The sequence below is a fragment of the Macrotis lagotis genome, chromosome 2 (assembly GCF_037893015.1).
Source record: "Macrotis lagotis isolate mMagLag1 chromosome 2, bilby.v1.9.chrom.fasta, whole genome shotgun sequence".
In the NCBI taxonomy this organism is placed as follows: domain Eukaryota; kingdom Metazoa; phylum Chordata; class Mammalia; order Peramelemorphia; family Peramelidae; genus Macrotis; species Macrotis lagotis.
Genome location: NC_133659.1, coordinates 137,693,420 through 137,720,561, shown reverse-complemented (window position 1 = coordinate 137,720,561; position 27,142 = coordinate 137,693,420). Strand labels below are relative to the sequence as shown.

Sequence of the window (27,142 nt, the reverse complement as noted above, 5' to 3'; positions counted from 1 at the left end):
TGTAGGTTTTGCTTTCTCAGGTTTTGTATGTGAAGTTGAAAAAGGAGTTTCCTGACACAAGGCTCCTGTACTTTGAGTAAAGGAATATGACCGGCTTTTTCTGGGATTGCCTTCATCAAAGAATTCAATCATAAAAGCAGTTTGACTTACAACAACTTGTTCTGGATGTTTTTCTGTAGACTGGGCCTTCTGATGCAGTTTTTTCTGCTCTGAGTGATGACGCCTTAAATGTTCCTCCAGAACTGCTCGCTTGCTACAATGCCTATGTGCTCCAGCATTTTCTGAATCACTCTGTGTGCCATCATCATGTTTATTCCCTATTGATGTGAAAATAAAAATACATCACAATGCTGAGATGGGGGGAAAAAATCACACAGCCACAACACAAAACAGATGTAGATGTCTTAAAAATCCAGGACCATTTATCTGTGTTATTTTATATTTACAACTATAGTAAACTAACACCTCTCACTTCTTACATCTTGAACTTCTTTAAACAATCAGAAATACTAATACTCCTAAGGTGAATTGAAAGGAAAAACTGGGTGACCATGCAGAAATGATGCTCTGGTAAATATTTTATAAGAATAATAGGACTTCAGTGTTCTTTTTAAAAATCTGACTTGCAAAAAAAGAAATCTGATTTGCATTAACTTGATAGAGTTAAGCATTATAACTTTACAGTAACCTTGGGGCATTGTCTAGAGCCATATATAATGTCAAGGAAATTTTTATTAAGAAAATGATCTAGATGACAAGTATAGTGTTAGATTGGAATTATGGAAGGTGAATTAAAATAATTTCCCCGACATTAATTATACAACACTTGATGAATCACAACCTCTTCATCTCAGTTTCCTCACCTATAAAGTGAGGATAAAAATTAGCAACTATTTTACAGGGTTGTTAAGAGGATCAAATGATAACATAACACAAAATAAATTTGTTTGAATGTGTTTGCATGTATATGTGTGAGTGTGCAGGTACACTTGTGCACACAAAGATGTTGGAAAGCCTATGGGACAACAGTTTGAGATGTCTAGTAGGTAGCTGGAGATGAAAGTGGAAGAAAGGAGAGAGGTTAGGGCTGGATAAATTGATGTAATAATCAGCTGCATAGAACTGATTAATTAATCCATAAAAAACTGATGAGACAGCCAGGAGAAAAGTGTCATGGACAAGCATTTAGGGATACCCATAGACAGTGGATTTAACCTGCAGCAAATAAAGACTTGGAAGAGTCAAACAGGCGATTATGAACAGGTAAAAACAGTTGAGTTGAAGAGGAGATAGATAATGTCAAAGGCTTTCATGGTTAAGAAGGCTCAGAATGAAAAGGAGTTTACTCTGGAGAGCAGTTTTCATTAAATAACAGTGTGGATGTCCAAACAGAGAGAGAAGGGGCAATGACTGTATATTTTTCTGGAAGTTTAGCCAAGAAGGGATATGAGGTATAGAATGGAATCTAATGGTAATGTTTGATCAAGTGAATTTTTTTTAAGTTAGCGGGGGTCAAAAGGCTGCAGAAGCAGAAGCCTATTTATAGACATAGATAAGATAGAAGGTATCCAAAATTGGATATCCAGGATGGTGAAAGCTCTCAAGAGAACTAAATGAATTTTGTGGGAAAATGATGTAAAAAAGACTCAAAGAAACATCATGATTTCACAATCCCTTGACCTCATTTCCTCTTCTTTCCCCCTTTACTCAAGTCTCTGATGATATATTTCTTATTCTCTTCAAGGCTAATTCTTTGTCTGATCTCATCCCCTTCCATATTCTCTGGAAGAGTGTCCACATGATCATCATCCCCCAGACTCTCTAATTTCAATCTCCCTTATCTACTATTTCCTTCCTTACTGCCTACAAACATATCCAAGCATTTTATAACTTTAAACATCCCTCACTAGACTTTACTAGTTTTTTAAACTATCATCCTTTATAACTCTTCCTTTTTCAGCTAAAATCCTAAAAAAAGGTTAATATATACTTCTTGTCTTCACTTCTCAACTTCTCACTCATATTTCAGGCCACTGCAATTATGATTTGTAACTTCACTCAACTGTACCTGCTCTCTTAAAAGTAGTCAAAAGATTTCTTAAATGTCAAATCTAATGACATTTTCTCAGTGCTCATCATACTCGTCCTCATTGGACACTGGTTATTACCCTACCATTATGGATAGTCTCTATTTTCATGGTCTTGTTCTCTATTTTCATGTTTCTTTGCCAAAAAAACAACCATATCAAGGACCCTGATTATGGATGTATCCCAAGGCACTCTCCTAGTCATTTCTAAGAGATTTTGTAAGCTTCCAAGAGTATAATAATCTTTATGCTTTATTTCTCAGATTTAAATATCCAGTTTCTGTCTCTCTTGAGTTTAAGTCTCACATCAATAACTCAGTATGTCCAAAACTGAATTATCTTACCCTCTAAATCATCCCTTCTTTGAAATTTTTTTCTTTCTTTCCACTGAGGGTACTATCTCCCTTTATAACTTTGACATCATCTTGATTCCTCTTTCCTTTCACTCACAATGAAAATTAAGAAATCTTGGCACCAGTACATTTTTCTAATCTGTCATCTATCCTCCAACAGAACTGTCAATGCTTTCCCCTTCAGGCCCTTTTGATCTCTTACCTGGACCACTGCCATACACCACTAATTATTCTCCCTGCTTCATGTCTCTCTCCATTACAGTATGTTCATCCAGTTGACAGTGATTTTCCTTCGGTGCAGATCAAATGGCTCCCTATTTCATCTAGAATATTTTGTTTTGTATTAGGGAATCATGTGCAACCTAACCACAACCAACCACCTTTCAAATCATTACTACATAATACTTCTTTTCACGTACATAATGGTATTAAGCCAAACTGATCTTTCACTCTTCTTCATCTTCCATCTATGTGCTTTTGCAGTGGTTTCCAGTGCCTGGAATATACTACCTTCTCATTTCTACTTCTTAAAAGTCTTGGTTTTCTTTAATGCTTGATTCAGACAATGCTTTCTACATAAAGCCTCTTTGATCTTCCCAACTGCTGCTTCTTTTCCTTAAAAACTATGTTCAGTTGTTTCATTTGTGTTCAACTCTTTGTGACTCCATTTGGGGTTTTCTTGATGAAGATAATGGAGAGGTTTGTCATTTCTTCATCTCATTTTACAGATGAGGAAACCGAGGTAAACAGGGTAAAGTGACATGTCAAGGGTCACACAGTAAATGTCTGAAGTTGGATTTTAATTCTCTTTTTACCTTTACTCAAGCCCAGCATTTTATCCACTGAGCTACTACCTACCCATCCTTAAAAATTACTGTATATTATTTTTCACTATAGTTTTTCTTTATATATGTGTATAGATGCAAACTTATCTTCCAGAGCTATACTATGAGCTCCTTTGTATTGAGTACCTGTTACATTAGAGATATACTTTGCTTTCTATTTTTTGATAACAGATCTTTCAAGTATTTGCAGGATTATTATGTAGAAGAAAGATATGCTACACCAGATTGAGTGTGGGGTGAGGAAGCACTGGCCACAGGTGCAGCGAGAATCTGGAGAAAGCAGCCTGCAACCCGAGAACAAAGCCCACAGACACTAAGGGGGTCAGGGAAGACTGCAGAAATTCCTCTGCTCTCCCTTGGGGTAGGACTCTGTTGTTTGCCTACACTCAGATCCATGTTGCAGCTTGGGCTTTCATACTAATATAGCCAAGCAGGACCCTTCCTTATAGCTCCAGGGCAGAGGGAAGCAAGATGGTCATCTACATATCAAAGCACAGGCAAGAGAGTATAAGGCCTTGGGATAATAAAGATCCCAGTGGGGTGTCCCCCCCCAAAAAACCCCCAAAGCCTTGGAAGTACTGTGAATTAGTATTGGTCTGAGGAAATGAGTAAACAACAGAAAAAGAAGAATTTGATCACAGAGAATTTCTTCAGTCCCATGGAAGATCAAAACACATACTCAGATGATGACAAAATTGAAGCTTCCAATACCCAAAACCTCCAAGAAAAACAGAAAATGGGGTCAGACTATGGATGAGCTCAAAAGAGACTGTGAAATGCAATTAAGGGAGGTGGAGGAAAAATTGGGAGAAATGTGAGTGATGCAGAAAAAACCATGAAAACCAAATCAACAGCTTGCTGAAAGAAATACAAAAAAATACTGAAGAAAATACTATGTTAAAAACCAGTTTAGGCCTAATGGAAAAATCAAAACAAAAGGCAAATGAGGAGAAGAATGCTTTAAAAAGAATTGGCCAGCTGGAAAAGGACATAAAAAAGCTCTCTGAAGAAATTCCTTCAAGTGCAGAATGGAACTAAAGGAAGCTGATAACTTTGCAAGAAATCAGGAAGAAATAAAACTTTCAAAAAAGCTAAAAAATAGAAGAAAATGTGAAATATCTCATTGGAAAAATAACCAACCTAGAAAACAGATCCAGAAGAAATAATATAATAATTAACTGGGCTATCTGAAAGCCATGATCAGGAAAAGAGCCTAGACTTCATTTTTCAAGAAATAATACAGCAAAATTGCCCTGAGATCCTAGAAGTAGAGGGTAAAATAGAAATTGAAGGAATTCACCAGTCACCTCCTGAAAGAGATCCCAAAAGAACAACTTCCAGGAATGTTGTACCCAAATTCCAAAACTCCCAAATCAAAGAGAAAATTCTAAAAGCTGCCAGAAACAAACAATTCAACTACTATAGCTCCACAGTCAGGATTACACAGTATCTGGCAGCATCTACATTAAGGGCTCATAGGGATTGGAATATGATATTCCAGAAGGCAAAAGATCCTGGTTTACAACCGAGAATCAACTACCCAGCAAAACTGAACATTCTTTCAGGGGAAAAAATGGGCTTTCAATGAAACAGGGGACTTTCCTATTGAAACAACCAGAGCTGAACAGAAAGTTTGATCTTCAAGTAAGTACAGGACTCTGGTGAACCATAAAGGGGGTGGAAATAGAGGAAATTAATGATAATGAACTCTTTGTATTCCTGCACGGGAAGAAGATATTGATAACTCATATGAACTTTCTCATTTATAAGAGCTGTTAGAAGGAGCATATATGAACAGGACATAGGAAGGAGCAGAATATAATGGTATAATATAGTAAAAAGATGGAGTCAATAGGTGATAAAGAAAAGTAATGGGAGGAAGGGAAAGGAGATGAAGTAGTTAAGAAATTTCGAGTCAAGGAAAAGCTTTTTCAGTGGAGTGGAGGGAAGGCAAGGGGGGGGAATGAGTGAGTCTTCATTTTCATCAACAATGACTCAGAGAGAAAATAGGGTGAGGAAATCTATCTTACCCTTGAGAAGAAAGAGATGGGATAAGGGGGAATGGGGGGAAGGAAGGGGGAATGGGTGATAGAAGAGAGGGAAGATTGAGGGAGAGGGTACTCAGATACAACACACTTTTGGACAGGGCCAGAATATGAAAGGAGAGAGAGAATAGAATAAATGAGAGTGGGGAGGAATAGAGTGGAAGTACAGCTAGTAATAACAAATGTGGGAAAAATCTTGAAGCAACTTCTCTGATGGACTTATGATAAAGAAAGCAACTCACCCCAGAGACAGAGCCACTGGAATCTGAATACAGACTGAAGTACATTCTTTCTCTCTCTCTCTCTCTCTCTCTCTCACTATTCTTTGAGATTTCTCATCTTCTTGTGGGGGGGGGGTTATGTTTACTCTTATATTTACTTTTATAACACATTTAATTTTGATCAGTGCATAGCATGGAAACAATGTAAAGACTATCAGGGGTGGGGGAGGGAAGGGAGGGTGGAGGAAAAATTGTAAAATTTAAAACCTGACAAAAAAATGATAGGTAGAAACTACTATTGTATATTTGGAAAACAAATAAAATGATAATAAAAATGTATATAACCAGGAAAAAATCTTATCTCAATCCAAATAATAGAAATACTTATTTTCCATAATGAAAGTTTCTTTTGGCAACTTAACTATTGTTCAGGTAGTTTTTTCACTATCAAAATGTTACTCAGACACAAGATCAATGTGCCCTCTACAATATTCCTTTTATAGGTTAAATAAAAAAAATCTTTATCCATAGTACTTGCTTTTATTATTCCTTACTATGACCTTACTTGACCATCAAAATGTTACCACAACACAAATTCAATCTGCCTTATACAACATTCCATTCATAAAATGAAAAAACCCACAACTTTAGCAATTAGTACTTCCTTTCATTATCCCCTACCATGACCTGTTTAGGGGTCTGATTTTTTTGGTTTTATTCAACTTGATATGTATTAAATATCAACTCTAACAAAATTTTATAAATTCTCTTTATCTTTTTAGTGGAAAATTAATTTTAGTGACTGATCTTACACCTTAAAACATTTTAAAATATTATATGATTTCTCTCTCATCACAATCAATTTGGATCAAAGTACAACATGGAAACAAAGTAAAGACTGACAAATTGCTTTCTGTGGGGGGGGGAAGTAAGATTGGGGAAAAAATGTAAAATTCCAAATAAACAATATCTTTAATAAAACAAAAAAATAAAAAAATTTTAAAATAGCATTGTTATATACAGTTCATAGTCCAAAAAAAAAAGAAAAGCACAGTACTAAGTTGTATGTAAAATGAGAAAAGTCATTGCTTTGTGTGATCATTTGGGGTAAATCATTGAGCTTTACAACCAAAATATTTATTCCTAAGTCAAATGGAAATTCCTTTCACCGAAGGCCTCTTCATTAACTTAACTGTTAGCAACAAAAACAATAAATGATTTTTTAAAAACAATCTTTAATTTTCCTTTCTAGTTCAAAACAATTTTTGGCCTCAATACTAGCTGGAAAGCAGATGTGCTCACAGCTATCATTAGACTAATTAAGTACTGAAGTTCTGGTAGTATAGGAAATTAACTAAGCATGAGTACAGAATATAACTAAACTGTCACTTGTCACATTTTCAAGCACGTCAAACTCAGTTATTTCTTTGCTCTGTTATTTAAGTTTTGACAGCGGTTCTATGCTGGCTAATTGCATAATTTAGCAATTTTAAGTTGAACCATCCTAAAATGAAGAACCAATAAAGAACAATTTTAAAATTTGGTAAAAGCAAAAGAAAAGAAAACTGGACAATAATACCATTTTGTGGTTGTCATATACACATACATAATAATCTCTCATCTTCCAACAGAATAAATTTTTAAATGATTGGTGTTTATTATTTAAAACTTTAAAAATATACCTTGATGAAAATCTTCTAAAATATACCCATACTAGAATGTTACAGTAAAAACTAGATGCCTTTTCTTGAGAGTCAAAATAATGATTATGAACTTTGTTTCAGTTTTTTAATGTTATTTATGTATCGAAAATAAAGATGTCATGCCATGTTCATGTCACTGAAAACTTAGCAAGATAACTTAAGAGGGAACCAAGTTATCTTACAACACAAAATTCTTAATGACAAAGTCATGAAGCATTTTACATATTATCTTTCTCCTATGTTGAGCTCGTATAATTTTGTCTTTGTTCCACTTTGACGCACTTATCCAATAATAAATTCATTATTTTTTTTATCATGTCTTCATTACTAGATGAGGTCAGTGACCAATTTTTCTCTAAATGCTTTATCTCGTCCAGCGCCTAATATGGTACTCTGAATTTAAAAGTTAAGTACTTGATAAAAATTTGAATTCAATTTTACTTTTCTTTAACCTCAGTGCTAAGCATGGTGCCTTGCAAATAGAAGATGCTTAATAAATACTTGCTGACTTCCCTTGGAAATAAGCCAGTCTTATGAGAAAACAAAACAAAAAAGAAGAGATGACATGACAACCTCCTAGTCTATCAAACTGGCAGATCTCCAAGTAACAACATTTTTGTTTTGGTTAATCTCAAATAATAATGATAGTAAAATAAAGTTCTTTACAGATGAAACTCTGAACTATAGCAGGAAAAATATTATCATAAAACAAATATGTGATTTTCCAATAAAATTCTGGACACTTAAAAAACAGATTTAGAAATAAAAATCAAATTGGTAAAAAATCTCAAGGTAATCCTAAATAGTTTTTACTTTGTAAAAGTTTAAATAGAAAACCCAAGAAATAATCAATATAATTTGGCTGATGTATGCCTGTTATACTGATGTAAAAATCTACCAATCTTTGACAAAGTATTATGTTTATAAACATGAGAAGCATCTCACAGAGAATCAATAAAATATATGAATCCTTGGCTCAAGAGTTTGTTTAAAAAGTAAATTAATATATAGTATTTATATTTCCAAATATAACTGATTTTTAACAATATCCATTTGAAAATAGTATTAAATAGTACCGTCATTTCTGTAAATGTGGAATTCTTGTCTGTAACCAAATGATCTAAAATCTCATCAAAAGTATAGATGGGGGCAGCTGGGTGGCACAGTGGATAGAGCACTAGCCCTAGTTAGAAGGACCTGAGTTTAACTCTGGCCTCAGACTAGCTGTGTGACCTTGAACAAGTCACTTAACCCCATTGCCTTTCAAAAAAAAACAAAAAAACTCATTTAAAAAAAGTATAGATGGGGGGATTTTAATAAAAGTATCACATTACCACCTAATTCTACTTATACCCTTCATTTCAACTTAAAATTATATCTAGTTTTATGTCCTGTGGTATTTCCTATTAAATATTTTGCCCCTTGTGAGGGATAAGGAAGTATGTTTAATGGCATAAAAGTCAATTAACACCAACAATTTGGCTTTCACAAGAAAATGGGCAGCATGAAACAGTAGAGTATGCTGATTTCAGAATCTTGAGATGTAGTTTCAATTCCCATTTCTGAGATTCTTAACAATGTTTAACTTGGACAAGTAACAACTTCTCATTACATATAGGCAACTCCCTAATATTTAAAGTTGTAGAAAAGTCATTGATCGGACTAAGTGATAGGAGTTTCCTTCCCAGGATATATCAATGAAGTGATAGACCATTCCTCCCCTTTCTTCCCTCTCTGCTAAAAAAAAAATAAGGAAAACAGAAATGAAAGAATTGAAAAAGTAAATTAAAGTACATTATTAATAATAATTATTATTTAATAAGTTGGATGATGACTGTTGCTTGCTTTTCACGTGTTAAATAGAATTAATTGAACAATGTAATCTACCGTATAATAATTCACACCACAATACACAGTATGCTTACTGCAAGATCATTTAATTTTCTTTATCACAAAATAAAAACTGAAATGATTAACTTTAACTTTACCTTTCAATCTTTTCAAGTAAACTGGAACATCACTTTTAATACTTTTAGAGTCGTCCTCTGTTCCTTCCCAAATCATTCGAGGAGGATTGTTCTGTGCCAGCCAGTCAGCAACTTTATTTTCTGGTGCCATCATTCCAGTCTGAATCCCAGGAATGTCTTGAGCTCCTGAAGGAGAGGACTTCTTCGATTTATGGCGCTGATCGGGAGTAAATTTTGTCACATGATCTCTAATAGTTACTTTGCCTGGGGCATTATCATCAAATTCAATGGTAAATGAAGCATGCCCTGCACCTGCTGCATGGGAGCTTTGTATGTCTTTTGTTGGAATTTCATGAATAGTGCTCTCTGTTAATTGTGATGGTTGCTGGAATTCTTTTGTGGGGATTTCAAAATAACTTGGTTCCCTGCAGTAAGGATAAAGCACCTCTTCATTTGCAGTTGCTGATTGCTCCTCAAGTTGCTTGGCATTTATGCTGCACCCTAATGAGAAAAATAAAAGAAAATTCAAAATATTGGGGAATTTTAAGGAATTTACAGGGAATCCTGTAAAGACCATTTAAAGACAAGGAGTCTGAGTATAAAGTCTGGGCATATGAATTCAGGAAGTGTATTCATACCAGAAAATGAACAATACTGAAGAAAGATGAAACTTGTCTGGTAAGCATGACAAATTGGGTTATTGCTTACTTACGGATTTATCAAAACCTATACAATATTCAATTTTAGGTAAGAATATATCGAATTTTAAATAAGCGGTATAAGACAATGAAGGTAAGAAGTCAAAGAATGGGCACTTTACTCTTAAACTTATGATTTTTTCAACACTGAACTAAAATTCATCAAAATGTAATAGAATAGAATTGGAGTTTTCAATTTAGATGGTAAATGTTTCGAATAACTTTACTTTCAGCATGGTATAAAAATGCATGAATTTTCAAATAAAGAGTGGAATATACATTTGTGAAATATTTATATGTACAAGTAAATAAAAAGTCCCACAGAACTTCAAAGGACAAAAGATATATGCATGACAACTAGAACAGGAAGCCAATGTATAAAAGATGTTCTAAAAGTAATTACCCCTGGTCACTAGGTGGCACAGAGGACAGAGCACTGGCCCTAAAGTCAGGAGGACTAAATTCAAATTCAGTACCTTGAATTCTTGATACATACTGTGGGCAAGTCACTTAAGCCTACTGTCCCACAAAAAGAAAGAGAAAAAATTAATTACAATGACATATGAAACTTAATTATTAAGGCATGAGTTTAGTATTTTTAATAAGACTGATAAAAAGCATTTTAATCAAGTATAATAAAGCAAAATAAAACACTAAGATATGTGTACATTCACAGTAAGGCTGAATTATAAAAACTTAGCTGTACTAGCAGTAATATAAAGAATGAATAAACTTGGGAATACTTCACTGTTGCTATAGAAACTAAAATGATTTAGATTCAGATTCAGATTTGTAGAAAATATAAAAAAGTATATTTAGTGTTTTAAAATTTAATTCAATTTCAATGTCATTTTTAGGGCAAGCATTCAAAATTTAAAAAAAAAATAAAGGCTTCATTTTATAGAAAATAAAAAAGCCATGGCCCAAGGAAGTTGGTCAGCAGTAAAATAATTTCTTCCTATTTGTCTGAATTTTCAGGTTTTAAGATTTATCTATATGTATTCTCTTATTCTCCCATTCCTTTCTCCCTTACCCCAAAAGAACTTGGAAAGAAAAAGTAATGAACAAAACTAAATACATTTTAAGTCATTTTTTCAGTCAGGAGAGCTGTGTGGTATAGTAGAAAGGACATAGGATTTATAGTCAGAACATCGGCTTCTTATCCTGGTTCTGTCTCTTATGATCACTGTGACTTTGGATAAAATACATAACCTCTTCAGGCTTCTCATCTTTAAAAACTGAGGGAGTTAAATCAAAATCTATGAATCAGTTAAATTTTACTACTAGTAAAAAATAAGAAAACATTTGTCTTCTGAGTTAGCTTTTTAAGTATTCTACTCTTGATGATGGTAAGTATTGGCATTTGTTTCTTCTGGAAAATATTCAAAAGAGGAATATTTTTTGAATATAGAATATAATTTAATCCCAAAAGAAAGAATGGGACAGCAGAAACAGCATAAAACTTTTGATATGAACAATTTTAAAGATAAGTGAAGAAATCAAGGTTTATTTCTAAGAAAGGGAATCTGCCAGATTAAAAAAAAATTTCCAAAACAGAAAGTTTAAAAAAAAATCCAAATCTTTAAGTAAGAAAAAAAAACCAACTGATAATGAAAGAATATTCAAAAGTTTTAAGATAGGAATATTATTGGAAAGAAGATATGGAACCAATTTTAAATTGGCTAATATACTCAGTGAAAAAATAGCTTAATTTACTGAGATTTTAGCATTCAAATTCTAAGGGACATTTGCTAGAATTCATTTAAACTAATAGTAAAAAATCTGACTTTGAAACATTGAGAAAACATTTTACTGGTAATTACATTTAGCAGTATGGTATAGTTTTGTTTATGACACATACTACAGATCACACAATAAGTTATTTAACTTATAAGTATTCTGGGCAATTAGTTAATACCATAATATACAAATTAATTGTTGAACTGCATCTATAGAGGAAGAGTTTCTAAAATGGGGAAAGAATTTTCATCTGAATGAAGATGTAGATCAGATATCACTAGACTCATTAAACCATACTTACAAAGGCAAATTTCATTTCTTTATGTATTTAACAAATATTTATTGAGTTTCTCAATAAATTTGACTGAAATAATAACTTACATTCCAACTTCAATAACATTTGTACAAAAAGCATAATGCCACTCTAAATCACTTGCATTTGTCCTGCTTCTCTTAGCTTGCTTCAAAGAGTGGAGGAGGGTGGTAATATAAGTTTATACTTTCCTTTAAATTTTTTCCCTCAGGCAGAATTTAAATCAGATATTTGCCCCAGATATCAACTATCTGTGATTTTTGCTGTCACAGGACCAAGGTTTCAGTTCTTGCAATTCCAGAGCATCTTCATAGTCCCCTTACATCTTTAGTTATTCTACACACACAGACACACCCATACAGAAAATGTGTGTGAATGTGTATGTGTGTGTGTGTATATTTTATATATATATATGTATATATATATATATATTTAACATAAAATAAATTATACTTAAACTAGTCAGATGAGATTTGACTCAATTGCTAATGTATAATTTATAATGCTATAATCATAGCTTTAGAGCTAATATATTTTTCTTCTGAAAATATATAAAAAACAAATTTTCAGTAAGAAAATCATTTTGCTGTTTCCATTCACAAAACCCTAAACTTTGTTCTGGAGCTGGAAAAGTTCAGGGGAGCAAAACTGGAGGAAAGGGGAGAGAGATTAGCTCCTTAAAAATGATACTGTCTAGCTCCCTCAAACAGAAAGAAACTCAATCTGTCTCTTCCTTTCCTTGCTAAGGAGTAATGCACTAAGTGATAGGCATCAGCATCAATGAATTAGTTCTGTTGTAGAAAACCAAGGCTTTTGTCAGATTTGACATAAAGGTCAATTTCCAATATTCACATTCTTCATTCATTCACTTAGACAACAAACACCAAAAAGTTCCTACATGGTATCATCACTACTCCCATTACTGTGCATGTTCCTTGAAAGTAAAGATTATTCTTTGTCTTTATTTTGTACTTAGCACGATATCTGGCACACAGGAAATACACATCATGAATCAAACACTGACTTGTAATCAGGGGCTGGCTTCTCTTCAGGCCTCCTTGCTTTGAAGAGGAATGAATAGAGGATTCCAGGGAATCTAATTCTCTTTAACAAACTTGTCAAAAGTTGTCAAACCTCAAATTAATCCCTCTCACTATCACCTTTCTTCAAATGATCATGATCATCAGCTTAATATGTAATATCATTGACAAAAAACCATTTATTTAGAAGTATCCCAAAACACAGAAAATAGCTAAAATATATGTTATCAAGTTCATACCTATGATATGGTAGAAGTAGTACTGTAATGGGCACTGCAGATAATGATAATAATAACTCCAATTCATTTAAAGTTGTACTATAGGCAATTCTCGAAGACTAGAAGTTGCAGGAAAAGTACTGATCTAAATTATTAAGAGGGAGTTTCCTCATCTGGGCATTTCTTATACTAAAGAAATAATAGGTGCCAGTCCTACATATTTACTGATCTATTTATAAAATACTCTATTAGTTAGAAAATATTTAAAATATATTCTTTACACCCAAAGGGTAACAAAAATGTGCAAACCCTTTGATCCAGCAATACCACTACTGGGTCTATACCCTGAAGAGATGATGAAAAAGGGTAAAAATATCACTTGTACAAAAATATTTACAGCAGTCCTGTTTGTGGTGACAAAGAATTGGAAATCAAGTAAATGTCCATCAACTGGGGAATGGCTTAACAAACTATGGTATATGTATGTTATGGAACACTACTGTTCTATTTGAAACCAGGAGGGATGGGAATTTAGGGAAGCCTGGAGGGTTTTGCATGAACTGATGCTGAGCGAGATGAGCAGAACCAGAAAAATATTGTATACCCTAATAGCAACATGGGGGAGATGATCAACCTTGATGGACTTGATCATTCCATCAGTGCAACAATCAGGGGCAATTTTGGGCTATCTGTGATGGAGAATACCATCTGTATCCAGAAAAAGACTTGTGGAGTTTGAACAAAGATCAAAGACTATTACCTTCAATTTAGAAAAAAAAACCATTATCTTATGTAATTTTGATATCTTATACTTTATTTTTATTCCTTAAGGATATGATTTCTCTCTCATCACATTCAAGTTGGACCAGTGTATACCATGGAAACAATGTATAGACTTGGCAAACTGCCTTCTGTGGGGGGTGGGGGAAGGGAAGCAAGATTAGGGGGGGAAATTGTAAAACTCAACATAAATAAAATCTTTGAGAAAAAATATATATTCTTATATTTTCAAAACAATTTTGTGAAGTAGGCAGTACAAAGAAGACTTGTTTTTACAGAAGCAAAAAGCATAGAAAAGTTAAATGAGTCAACTAAAGTCATGAATAATTAAATGACTAGGCTGGAGTCAAAAACAATTGTGACTTACAAATCTACTCCCTTTCCATCTAAGTAAAAAAATGCATTGCAAATCCCAAACAGATATATAATTGATAACCATTTATTCAGAGGCAGCATGAAATGGTAGAGAGGTTGCAGAACTTGGGAGTCAGGAAGACTAGAATTCGTGCTTTTGATGTGACTGTGAGAAAGTAGCCTCAGTTTCCTCAAATGCTAAATGAAGGCAATACTTGTAAACACTTATTTCATAGTGCTATGAGAATTAATAGATTTTTGATGGTATGTTTGAAGGTTCTTGTATTTTCTGTACCTTAAGTTTTTTTTTTAGGTTCTTTTTTGAAAGGCAATGGGGTTAAGTGGGTTGCCCAAGGCCACACAGCTACCTTAATTATTAAGTGTCTGAGGCCAGATTTGAACTCAGGTACTCCTGACTCCAAGGCCGGTGCTCTATCCACTGCACCACCTAGCTGCCCCTGTACCTTAAGTTTTACTGTACAATTGTAAAATGTAATCCACTCTGAATTATTTTTTGGGGCTTTTTCTTTTTTTCATTTTTGTTTTTTTGCAAGGCAAATGGGGTTAAGCGACTTGCCCAAGGTCACACAGCTAAGCAATTATTAAGTATCTGAGGCTGGATTTGAACACAGGTCCTCCTGACTCCAGGGTCAGTGCTCTATCCATCTATCTACCTAGCTGCCCTGACTAAATTATTTTCAACTCCAAGCTGCTCCCTTCTGATGTTCTGATGTTCTCTCCCTTCTTCTAAATGTCAGTGCACGAAACAGCATAACTTCTATATTCCAGAAGACTTGTGTCCTTGAAGCCAATGTGGGCCTTTGTTTTAGGAAGAAGCTTAGGATCAATAATAAAATAAAATAATCTCACAAAAAAGCAATTATTCATTCACTTTCCATTTATAGTCTGCCTAAAATATGTATACTGTTCTCTGTATGCCAAACTAGGCAACTAATATTTTTAATCCACATTTTCTGGTAGATAGGTCAAATTTTTGGAATGATTATGAATTTTAAGAAATTCTGCCATATTCTGGTGATTGATGCAAATAGCACAATGCTATCTACAATTGTAAAGTAGCATCTCAAAGGAACCAATATATGGAAATCCCTCTTTTAACTTTTGTTTAATCTACAACATGTTACCAGTAAATACCTTTGGTGAAAATTTATCTCACTGAGGCTTTAATAAAGCCAATGAGTACCATAAAGTTATCTGTTGTTAAATCTCTTAAGGAATTTTTTTATGATTCTAAGTGGCATTGATAATTCCTTGTTGGAAAACAATTTTTTAAAGTATTATTTTCTTGACCAAGGCAAAAGATTTTTTTTATAGTCAATGAACAATAAGTGGAATTTTCTATTTTCTGTACCTTATAGTCTATTGTACAATTTCAATGCTTTCCATTCCTAGATGATATTCCCTTCAGATATTCTCAACAAAGATGAGTTTGATGGTTTGTAAATCATTTGCATATACTTTTTTTGGTGGAGATTAAGAAAATAGGCATATAGATTGGTAATTACTAATATCCTCTATGTCATCTTTTTTGGTAATATGGTCTAAAATGTTTCACTACTTTTCAGAGTTATGTAAGAGAGGAAATTAGCAAGAGAATTAATAATTCAATAAATTCAAATTTGCATCACCTCTAACATTACCTCTAGTCTTGCTCAGTGGCTTTTCCTATCTTTTTTTCCCCCCTCTCAGTGCAGCAGCTCATTTGGGACTGTCATGTTAGAATATAAAACTTTTTGTCACTGTTTTAAATGATAGAGATTTAAAAAAACTCTTTACAAACATTTTCCATTTTCCATTGCCCTTCCAGTTTCATTGTTAAATGTTCATGTGGTTTAGCTTAATTTCTTATTAAGCTTTCTTTAAACTTGTTTTCCTTTCACTGTTTCTTAGAACTTTATGAGGCAATACTACTCATAATCTTATACTGTCTTTTACTATAAGATTATTTTTTATAAATAAGTTTAAAATCCACACAACTGCTGTCCTTGACTACTATCTTTTTGACTGGCCCCAAAAACCAAACACATACAACTGTTTGTTGACTATGCTTTTTGTTTCCATTACTGCAACTGACATATCTGTTAAGCTTCTCCAGAAAACAGTTAAAACAAATAAATGAAAAAGTACTCATTCTATAAGACAGGTTTTGTGCCTGGTGCTAAGGATACAAATAAAAGTAACAAATGACATCAAGGGCAAAGTAAAGACATGTAAGGACAGGGAGCTGAAGTAGTTGAAGTAGTTGAGGTAGTTGAAGTAGTTGAAAGGCAAGGGAAATTTTAAACTAGAGAGTCAAAAGCACTCCATTTATAGTGTTTTTAGATTCCACAGTATAGTTGGCTATCATACCTTTCCAGGAGCAAGACTTATATTGATCTGATCACTGTTTTCAGAGCAAGATTGAAAAAAAATGATGTGGGGATGTGAAGAAGGAAGAGGTACACACAAAATGGCAAAGCAGATAAAAAGAGGTCGAGGAGGGCCTGGATTTTCTGGGAGAAGGTTGTATGTGATGTATGGTTGGGGACTAGTTGAATATAATAAGTTAAAATGAGTTTGTACTCAATAAATAGAAAAGTTTTCCTCCTCCATTTCATTTTTGAAATAATTCATTTTATAGATCAGCACTATTTTAATTGCATACCGTATGCTTTTCCCATTTTTATTTAACAAATTTGTATTACTTGTGTTGCTTGGTTTAAATGAGTCAGTAGTTCGAGTGCAAAGATAGACTATTTAGGAGAGATTTCCACATTAGTAGAATTATTTCAGTATGGTAAGGCATAATAAATCTCAGATTTTGTGCATATCTAGAACAGACTAATTCTTTTCTCAAAGAAGGTATTTATGATATATAGATGAGTTTCAAGTTTACAAGTTTTTATTTGGCATCTTACTCCTGAGCTTTACTTTTCAACATTTCTACTTTTATGTTCAGATGCTGTTGCTATTGTTTCAGTTCTGTCTGACTCTCTGGGATTTTCTGAAACAAAAATTATTGGAGTGGTTTGCTATTTCCTTCTCCAGCTGATTTTACATATAAGGAATTGAAGAAAAGGGGGTAAGTGACTTGTCAAGGATGACAAAAATAGCTAGTTATTAATGTCTGAAGCTGGATTTGAACTCAGATTCTTTTTACTTCAGGGTGAGCACTCTATCCAATGTACCACATAGTTGCTCTCTAGTCAAATGACAAAGTATCAAAATATATGCTGCTTTAATTTGGAGAGTTTTACCAAATTCTTCTTAGAATTTCTTAATGTTTTCATTTTCTATAACCGATACATAAATCACAACATTCATAATGGTCTTTTTCTAAGCCTACTTATCATGAACACAGTAGTCTAGCACTTAGCATAGTGATTGGTCCATAAATATGCTTGTTGACTTGTCTTGAGATGATCAAATCTCCCAGGAAATGGTATTTCTCAATTTCTTTAGAGATAGGTAATAAATTTCCCCAATTGTTTTACTTGTTTCTCTAAGAAAAGCCATTTAGCTACTACTTTCTTTAGTCTTCTGGTTTTATATGTGAATGAATCATCAAGGAAAAAAACTGCATATTCTCCATTCAAGACAACATAAAGCATGTAACTCACTTTAGAAATATTTCCATTAATTACAGTAAAATGAATTTTAGTATTATCTGGAAAAGAAATTTAGTAATATGGAAAATTATCAATGTAAAATAATTCCCCAAAATAACAGATACTAAAGATTTGAAAACAAAATAATACACTAAGGTAAATTTCTTTAAGCAAAAGCACATTTCAAAGAAAATTGAACTAATATGCTTAAGTAGAAGTATAACATGAGTATAACATTTAAAGGATTAAAATATGACATAATTACACAATATTTTAACTACAGTAAACTTTTTAAATGTCTCTAAAATTATTATTGAATAGTTGTTGAGATGGTAAAATATACCCAAATTGCATATATGGCTGAATTTTTACAGCATTGTAGTACAACAGTACTTTTTTTAAAAAGCATACTTTTAAATGACTTAAGATCATTTAAAATAATTTTGATTCTCTAATTTAAAATGAGATCATAAGAAACCAAAGCAAAAGGATAATAATAATTATAGTAAACTACTATGAAATTTGAATTTAAATAAAATCTTAGTACCATATAAAATATACCCAAACTCATAAAATTTGATACCTGAAGCTCCAGTATCACTGATTTTTTCTTCAGGTTTCCCATCTTGTTTGAAAGCATTTTCTTCATCAGCTTCATCATCACCCCACCAAGATGGCTGCCCATACAATGGAGTACCACGGGGCATAGCAGAAAGATCTAAAGACATAATTCAAAGGAAAGAAATTGAATTATTCTGTCTAAATTGAAAAGATTTTTAAAAAGCTAATCTATTGTGAAACACTATAAGTGCTTAGTTGCTTTATTTATTAAGGGCAGAATAAAGCTATGAACCAGTAGTTAGATCATATTATAAATTTAATACTTCCTATTTTGAACAGACTTTATTCAATGTAATTATGGTCAAATATTTGGAAATTTTTTCCCCTTGTTCTCAAACAGGCATACAGTTAAATAATATACCATCTGCTAATTTGAAAACAACAACTATAAGCATTTAAAAAAGATTTATGAATGAGACATTGTAACAAAAAGACTTTGGGTCAACCAATTAGCTGAATCAAGGTGACAATGTTTTAATAAAGCCATTCCCTCTAACCACCCAGACTGATGGAATAGCCTTGTGGCTGGTATCCCTAACACAGATTTCTGCACTTCAATTCATCTTCCAGAAGTGATTTTCTGAGAGTCGAAGGTAGGATTATGTCACCTCCTATATGGATGGTTCCCAGTCACCTGCAGGATCAAATATAAAATCTGGCATTTAAAGGCTTTTTAATAACTTGCCCTCTCCCTTACCTCACATTTTCAGTCTTTTTACACCTTAAATCCTTCCCCCTGCAATACTCTGTTTCAGAGCATCCTTTTTCTTAATAATTTCCAACATCCTCCATACAGATTGGGTATGTATAGTTATCTGCATATTGTTTTTCCCATCAGATTGTAAACTCTTTGAGAGTAAGGATTGTATTTTGTCTTTCTTTTTATCCCTGGGCTTAGCATAGTTCTTAGCCCAATGCAGACAATAATGTTTACTATTTCAATAAAATACCTTCCAAATTGCCTCAGTTTTAACTAAAAGAATTTTTCTTTTCAACATTTCCTATTTACTACAATTACTATATCTTTTTTAATGTCTTGTCACATGAATTATGAAATATGTACAATATCTGTTAGTATAAACATCTTTAACCAAATAAAAAGATAAACTCTAGAATAAAGGTTCTTTTTAAAAAAAATTATTTTTATAAAAATGAAATCTAAAAATAACAAAGTAAAAATTATTTTGGAAGGGTTTCCAACTGCATACCAGAGGATATAACCTTTCTATAAAAGATATTAAAAGGATTAGCTCTAAATAAAGCTATAAATGGAAATTTGACAAATCTCTTTACTTTCACATGTGTTAAGTGAGCTAACTATATGGACCAGATGATTTCTAAGATCTCTTTCCATTTCTATATGATCAATGAACTTAGGAAAATCATTTAATGAGTTTGAGTATATCTTTTAATTTAATAAAATACAACTGTCTAGCTAAAACCTTTCTTACATTCAAATTCTAGGATCTATTATGTAACATTGGAAGGCAAGAAAAGTTTCTATAATTAATTATAGGATTCGTTAGTTAATTTTTCCAGTTCTATAATTTCATTCAAGAAAGGATTCCTGGCATGAAAATTTGTTCCACAAATGCAGACCAGCAACTCTCTGTGCAGTGGCTTTAAAAAGTTGTCATTTAGAAGGCTAAATGTGATGCCCACAATAATTATACATCAGAAACAGAAATTAAACCTAGATTTTTCCTGATTCTAAAAAAAGGATTATTTCTATTTATTAAGCTAAGCTTTCCTTGCTCTTTTTTCCTAGAATCTCTCTGTTAGATGTTTCTTTAGAGTCATGTATTTAGAGCTGAAATTATCTAATGGGAATTATCTAAGTGAATCTTATTTAATATTTTTTGAATTTTACAATTTTCCCCCAATCTTACTTCCCTCCCCTCACAGAAGGCAGTCTGTTAGTCTTTACATTTTTTCCCATGGTATACATTAATTTAAGTTGAATGTGATGAGAGAGAAAGCATATCCTTAAGAAAAAAAAGTAAAGTATAAGAGAAAGCAAAATTACATAATAACTTTTTTTTTTTTTCAGTTAAAGGTAAGAGTCTTTGGTCTTTGTTCAAACTCCTTAATTCTTTCTCTGGATACAGATGGTATTCTCTACCATGTCCCTGATTTTGCACTGATGGAATGCACAAGTCCATTAAGGTTGATCATCACTCCCATGTTGCTATTAGGTGTACAGACAGTGTTGTTTTGGTTCTGTTCATCTTTTGCTTCAGCACGATTTCAGGCAAATCCTTCCAAGCTTCCCTGAATTCCCTTCCCTCCTGGTTTCTAACAGAACAACAGAGTTCCATAATGTACATATATCACAATTTGTTCAGCCATTCCCCAATTGATGGACATTAAGTGAATCTTATTTTAAAGGTAAGGATACAAAGACCCTGGGGAGATTAAGTGAGTTGTCCAACATCACAGATATTGTTCAAATGTCATAAGTGGGATTTGAGAGGACTACTGACAAGTTACTTTCCACTAGACAAAACTGCCTTTCAAAATACTTCTAGTTGGCTCACATCGATTCTCTCAACTGATAATTCATCTTAATACAATACTGAAAGACTATACTTCCTTATTCTTTACAAGAAATTTATCCTTGCATATTGAGGGGATGCTTTACAATTGGGAATAGCTGAACAAACTGTGGTATGTGAATGTGTTAGAATACTCTTGTTCTATAAGAAATCATGATCAGGTGGATTACAGAAAAACCTGAAAAGACTTTCATGATCTGATGCTAAGTGAGGTAAGCAGAACCACTGTACACACTGACAGCAACATCAACAATGATGGACTTAACTCTTCTCAGCATGACAATGATCAAAGATAATTCTAAAGGACTTGTATTGGAAAATACCATCCACATTCAGAGAAAGAACAATGCAGTCTGAATGTAGACCAAAACATACTATTTTATTTGGTAAAATTTTAAGCTTTTTTCTTTGTTTTGATTTTCCTTTAACAACATGACTAATATGGAAATATGCTTAACATAATTGCACATATACAATCTATATCAGATTACTTGATGCCAAGAAGAGGGGAAGAAGAGGAAGGAGGAGAGGAAGAAAAGTGTGGAACTCAGAATCTTACAAAAAACCTACAAAAATTGTACAAAATAATAGGAAAAAAATAAACTAAAAAAAAAAAAGGAAAGAAATCTATCCTTGCCCCTTATGGGCTATAAACACAGAAGAGGAATGGAAAAAATAAAGAATAGGAGAAGATACAGGGAATAAACCAGAAATATGGGAAAAATTTCAAGGTCAGATAAGGAGAAACCAGGCAATGGTCATCCTAGTAAGAGAACAATCTTTATTAGAAATGCTTCAGAAATACTTAAGACTGAAGACCCACAAAAAAATAGAAAATGGGAGAATTATGATACCAGCAACCAACTTTCTTTCAAATTTTTAAAGCGTAAGTATAAAGAATCTAGAGTAAGTAGGTGGCACAGTAGAGAGCATTGGGTCTGGAGATGGGAAGACCTGAATTCAAATTTGAGCTCAGACACTTACTGAGTGACCCTGGGTAAGATGCTTAACCATGTTTGTCTTCAGTAAAATGAACTAAAGAAGGAAACGCAAACCACTACATTATCTCTGTCAACAAAATCCAAAAGGGGTCACAGAGAGTCAAATACAAATTAAACAACTAAATAATACCAAGGACCAAAATCTAAATTCTAGAGGGCAAATGAAATTTTAAGCATTTAAGTCACAATTTATAGATTTTTTGGAAACATCTAGAAATGTCCACCAATCTACTAATAAAAAAGCCTTTGGATTATGGTTCTATGAATAAGATCTATGATAGAAACCTCATAAAGAAGTTACTAGAGTGATCATTGCTTTATAGGAAAAAATTATTGGGGCAAAAGGTCATGAAATAACCTATCTTTAAAATATATTCTGTAAACTTCCCAGATATTTTAATATACTACTTAACTCTCTCTCCATCTGTATGTGTGTATCTATGTATGTATGTATGTATGACAATCTTCTTGGATTTGCATGTCTCCTAAAGGTACCAATTAGAGGGGCTTTCAGTCTTTATCTAAATCAATACCAATAGAGATATTTTTAGAATTAGGAAGTTTCTGAGATCAGAGGAAACCTGAGGGGGAAGTGTTAGGAAGGTCCAAGTCCTCTCCCTAAAAAAAGCTGAATACATTAGGAAGAATAGGAGAACAGGAACTAAAATACCCATTTGAGGCTAAATAATCCTTTTTTAAAAATGGTGACCAACTCAAAAGGATGAAGTCAATAAAAATAATAAATGAATTTATGAATGTATGAAATGAAATGAATGTATGAAAACATAACAACTTTAAAGAATTCAGATCTGCAGGAGCAAAATCAAATAATGAAATAATTTATATCATAAAATAATTATTAAAGGCTAATTGTTCATGAAACCAATATACAAAACTGAAGCATAGTACATCAAAAGGAACAACATAATCAGGTGAAACTAGGAGCACATACAAGATACTTTCTCAAGTTGTAAACTTACCCATGGATTTTTCCTCAGATTTTAATGTTTCTGTTGCTTTATGCTGCACCTCTGTTGTAGTATCTGCCACTTTTGATTCTATACTTTTGGAACTTGCTGATTTTGATAATTCTGCTTCTGAAGACTTCTGGGACAACTGAAGTTGACTTGAAAACTTTTCATGCTATGGAGCATTTAAGTATGGAAGAGAAATCATCTTTGAGTGAAATCAATTAATTGTACTTTTAAAAAGAAAGAAAAAAAATCAAGACTTTTTACCTTAAGTGCTTCCTCAGGGACCCTCATTTCACCTCGAACTACAGTAAAAAGATTGGTATGTACATTGGGCTAAGGAATGACAGAATTTTAAATTCTCACTCATTTAATATTCAAAATAATGAAGAACTCAGGAAATTTAATAAGAGAAACAATAAAAAAAAAGCAAAATCTCACAATAAAAATCAGGGTTTTCTTTTTGGAACATAAGAGAAAAAAGTTTGTTAAAAAAAACTCTGAAAATTAAAAAAACACCTGAAAATGCAATGTATTTTTGAATATTTACCATTATAATCTGGTGACCAAGTAGCTAGACCATTCTAAAAGGAACTGTTCAATCTTCACTGAAATCAGTGATAGCCAATAATGAAATCAAAGCATCTGACTCAAATAAGACTATTATCTAATTAGGTAAAAGGAAATATCTCATCAGTGATTACTAAACAACACATTCAGACGGAATTCTATTTATTATTCATTAGTCCTGAAAAGTGAAGATCATTGAACCAAAAATACTGCAGAGGTGTAAGAAATGCTGTAATTAAGGTCCTCACAACAACTACCCTGACCCAAAATTTGTACTGTCATAAGGCATTGTCAAAAAAATTATAATTAAAAATAAGCATATGATTTAATAACTGCATCTACTATTTAAAAGAACAACACATTTGGTAGCTTAAAAAGATTCATTTTCCCCAATTATGGCACTGTATATGGTTCTTTTGTAAAGTAGTCATGTTAAAAATAACATACCCCAAAACTCATCTTACAGATGAGGAAACTGGGCCCCATACCAGTCAGCACTTTCCTAAGGTCAAACAACCAGTTAGAAATGGAATGAATGAAGCTCTCCTGGTCTTTTCCTAATACACAAGACTGCCTTCTGTGATGCTAATTTTTAAAACTTTTTTTAAGGTTTTTTGCAAGGCAAATGGGGTTAAGTGGCTTGCCCAAGGCCACACAGCTAGGTAATTATCAAGTGTCTGAGACCAGATTTGAACCCAGGTATTCCTGACTCCCCAGCCAGTACTTTATCCACTGCGCCACCTAGCCACCCTAATTTTTAAAACTTTTAAAAACTTCAGCTAATACATTTGAAAACTAGCAAAAATGGATAAAGAATACTTTCATCTCTAAAGAGCAAATATAAAATGAAGAATAAAATAGCCCCATTTTCAAAAAAAAATCCAATTCATTCACTGTAAATTATTTTCTGAATCTGAATTTAAAAATGTAAATCCTTTTTTCCTTGTGATGAAAACACAGGTTTTGACTTGTTTGCCTTTTAGAAATCATCAACTTTTAACTTACTCTTTAAATTAGAAAACTACTGTAGGGTAGGGTTAAGAAAATGGAAGAGCTGGAAAGTATCTATTCACTTACATGTTCACAAGAATTTTGAAAAGTGACTTAAAAGCAGATATATGGGTTTAAAAAAAAATTATAGCCTAACCTGAATTATCCTAACCCACATCCTCAAAATACATTACTAAAAAAGTCATAGATTCCAGGATTATAGGTCAGAATTCCCAGGAGTTCTATTTAGCTTCCTTTTCAGTGAAAACAAGATGGGGATAAATTCTAACTAGTTGTAGCAATGTAAGGAAATATTAAGCTGGACATCAATGGTTCACTAGCAGGGTTGAGACAATATAGTAAGGAAATGTAATTGTCTCCAAAAATCCAGCTCATAACTCCTGATAAAAATTTCCACTTGTGGAATTTTAACCACTGTGGTTAAAAAACTTATTACCCTGTATGCTGTAGCCAATCTGGTACAATCATTCTCAAAAGTTTTAAAAGCCTGAGAAGACTCTACAAGAATTTACACTCCATTAAAATAGCCTTTACATTAGAACCTAAAAACCACCACAAAATAATATCCATGGTTCATTCAATCCATTGTTACTCAAATAATCTTCTGTAGTAACCCAGAGAGATTTGTGAAAATTATGTTAAAATTACATAAAGTCAATCTCAAAAGAGCAGGAATGTATCCCAAATATTTTAGATTTCCATTTACAACTCATAATGGATGTAGCATCTTACTATTTTTTTTCTAAGCCTTCTTCTTCAATTTTTATTTTTTGTTCAATCTCTTCAGCTAAGGTTATATTTTCCCAATTTCCCCATATTTTCTACAATTTTTCATTTCATGTTCCAAAGGCTGTTTCCTATATTTAGAATTGATAAGTAAATAGCATGCTAATTTTGCCATATTTTTCAAAATTTTGTCACTCATATGATAAAAAGTTCTTTGACATTTAAATTTTTAGCTTCTTTTTGTTTCTTCTTTAGATAGAAATCTAAGCAATGAAAGAATTGTAGAAATACAAGGGATTATTCCAATACCCCATGCATGTAAGTACCATGATTTTGTAAAAATACAATTTCATCTATTTTTAATATTTTTTCCTGAAGATGCATAATGTTGGTTTGGTCTTTTTTACTATAATCATGGGGCCAATCTCTTCAAGGTAAAATATAGAACTCTTATAATTCTTTACTGCAATTGTATCTTTTTTGTGTTAAGGGGCTTCTTTGACTTTTAGTTTGAGCCTCTCCATTGAAGGAAGGTGCTTTGTCAGTGAAGTAATGCTTGCAAAGCTCAGCAATAAGAGGTATAGCCACTATTCATTTCAAGAGTAGCCACTATCATATGCCAGCTACATTCCACAGAATTACCAAAAAAGACTATAGCTATGTGACAGCTAACTTAAAAGTGAACAAGTAACAAATTGATATCAATCAACTAGGGAGGTTAGGTGGTACAGTGGATAAAGTACTGGGCCTGGAATTTGTATTCAAATTTGTTCTTAGACATGTTCTAGCTATTTGACTCTGGGCAAGTTACTTAACTTCCAGTTTCCTCAACTAGAAAATGGAGATAATAATGGTATTTACCTTCAGAGTTGTTGGCAAATAGTGAGTTATAATTCCTTCCTTCCAAGTGATGATTCTTAATTCACTGGATCATAGCTTAAGAATTGATTTTTTTATAAATATAATTTAGATCATTTCTCCTAAATTTTTCCATAATGAAATTAATCAATAATTATTTCACTACCCATTGGAAACTGATTAGAAAGACCACAAATTACTATTTCTTCAAGATCACTATTTAACACAAAAGCTTCCTTTTTATCCTTGCCTTTTGATTTTGTGTTTCTATGCCAAATTCCTAACCATGACACAAACTGCCTCAAATTCCTTCCAATGCCATGTAATTGTGGACAAGTAGATACTGAAGTGAGGATAAGGAGGGTACAGGATAACATAATTAGCATATTCAAGCATTGTGTGGAAGTTCTATAAAACAGAGATTAGACTTGTTCTGTTTGATCTCAGAAGGCATAATTAAAAATGAATGATCATTCAACAATCATTTATTAGGTCCTTTCTATGTGACAGGTACTAAATTCTAGAAGAAGATCTCTAGCAAGGAGAGATAAGAGGTTTTTTTTTTTTTTCAAATAAGCAGTGTAAAGAAATAGAAGAAAACAATAGAATAGGAAAGACAAGGGATCTAAGAAAATTAGATATCAAGGGACTGTTCCAAGCAGGAATAGGTAAGGAGCCAGATTTGCTGAAGTCAAGTGGACCTTAGGAAGCACTGCTGCTAACAAGAGAATGAAAGTGGTGGAATTCTAGCTAAGCTATTTAAAATCCTAAAAAAAAGATACTGTTAAAGAACTGCACTCAATAAAGCCACAGATTTAGAACAATAGTGGTGGTCAATGGACTGGAAAAAAGTTTAC

The 27,142-nt window shown here is 32.8% G+C and overlaps 1 protein-coding gene across 8 annotated transcripts in view; it reads right to left on the bottom strand.

Moving 5' to 3' along the window:
• CEP170 (centrosomal protein 170) overlaps positions 1–27,142 on the bottom strand; it is a 181,978-nt gene that overhangs the window by 63,799 nt on the left and 91,037 nt on the right. For all 8 annotated transcript variants that reach the window (XM_074222880.1, XM_074222884.1, XM_074222885.1 and 5 more), the window contains 5 exons: positions 23,388–23,446; positions 23,130–23,292; positions 18,556–18,690; positions 9,243–9,722; positions 151–317 (listed from right to left, as the gene is read on the bottom strand). In XM_074222880.1, coding sequence (XP_074078981.1) covers positions 151–317; positions 9,243–9,722; positions 18,556–18,690; positions 23,130–23,292; positions 23,388–23,446 — 1,004 coding nt within the window. The remainder of the gene's footprint in view (positions 1–150; positions 318–9,242; positions 9,723–18,555; positions 18,691–23,129; positions 23,293–23,387; positions 23,447–27,142) is intronic.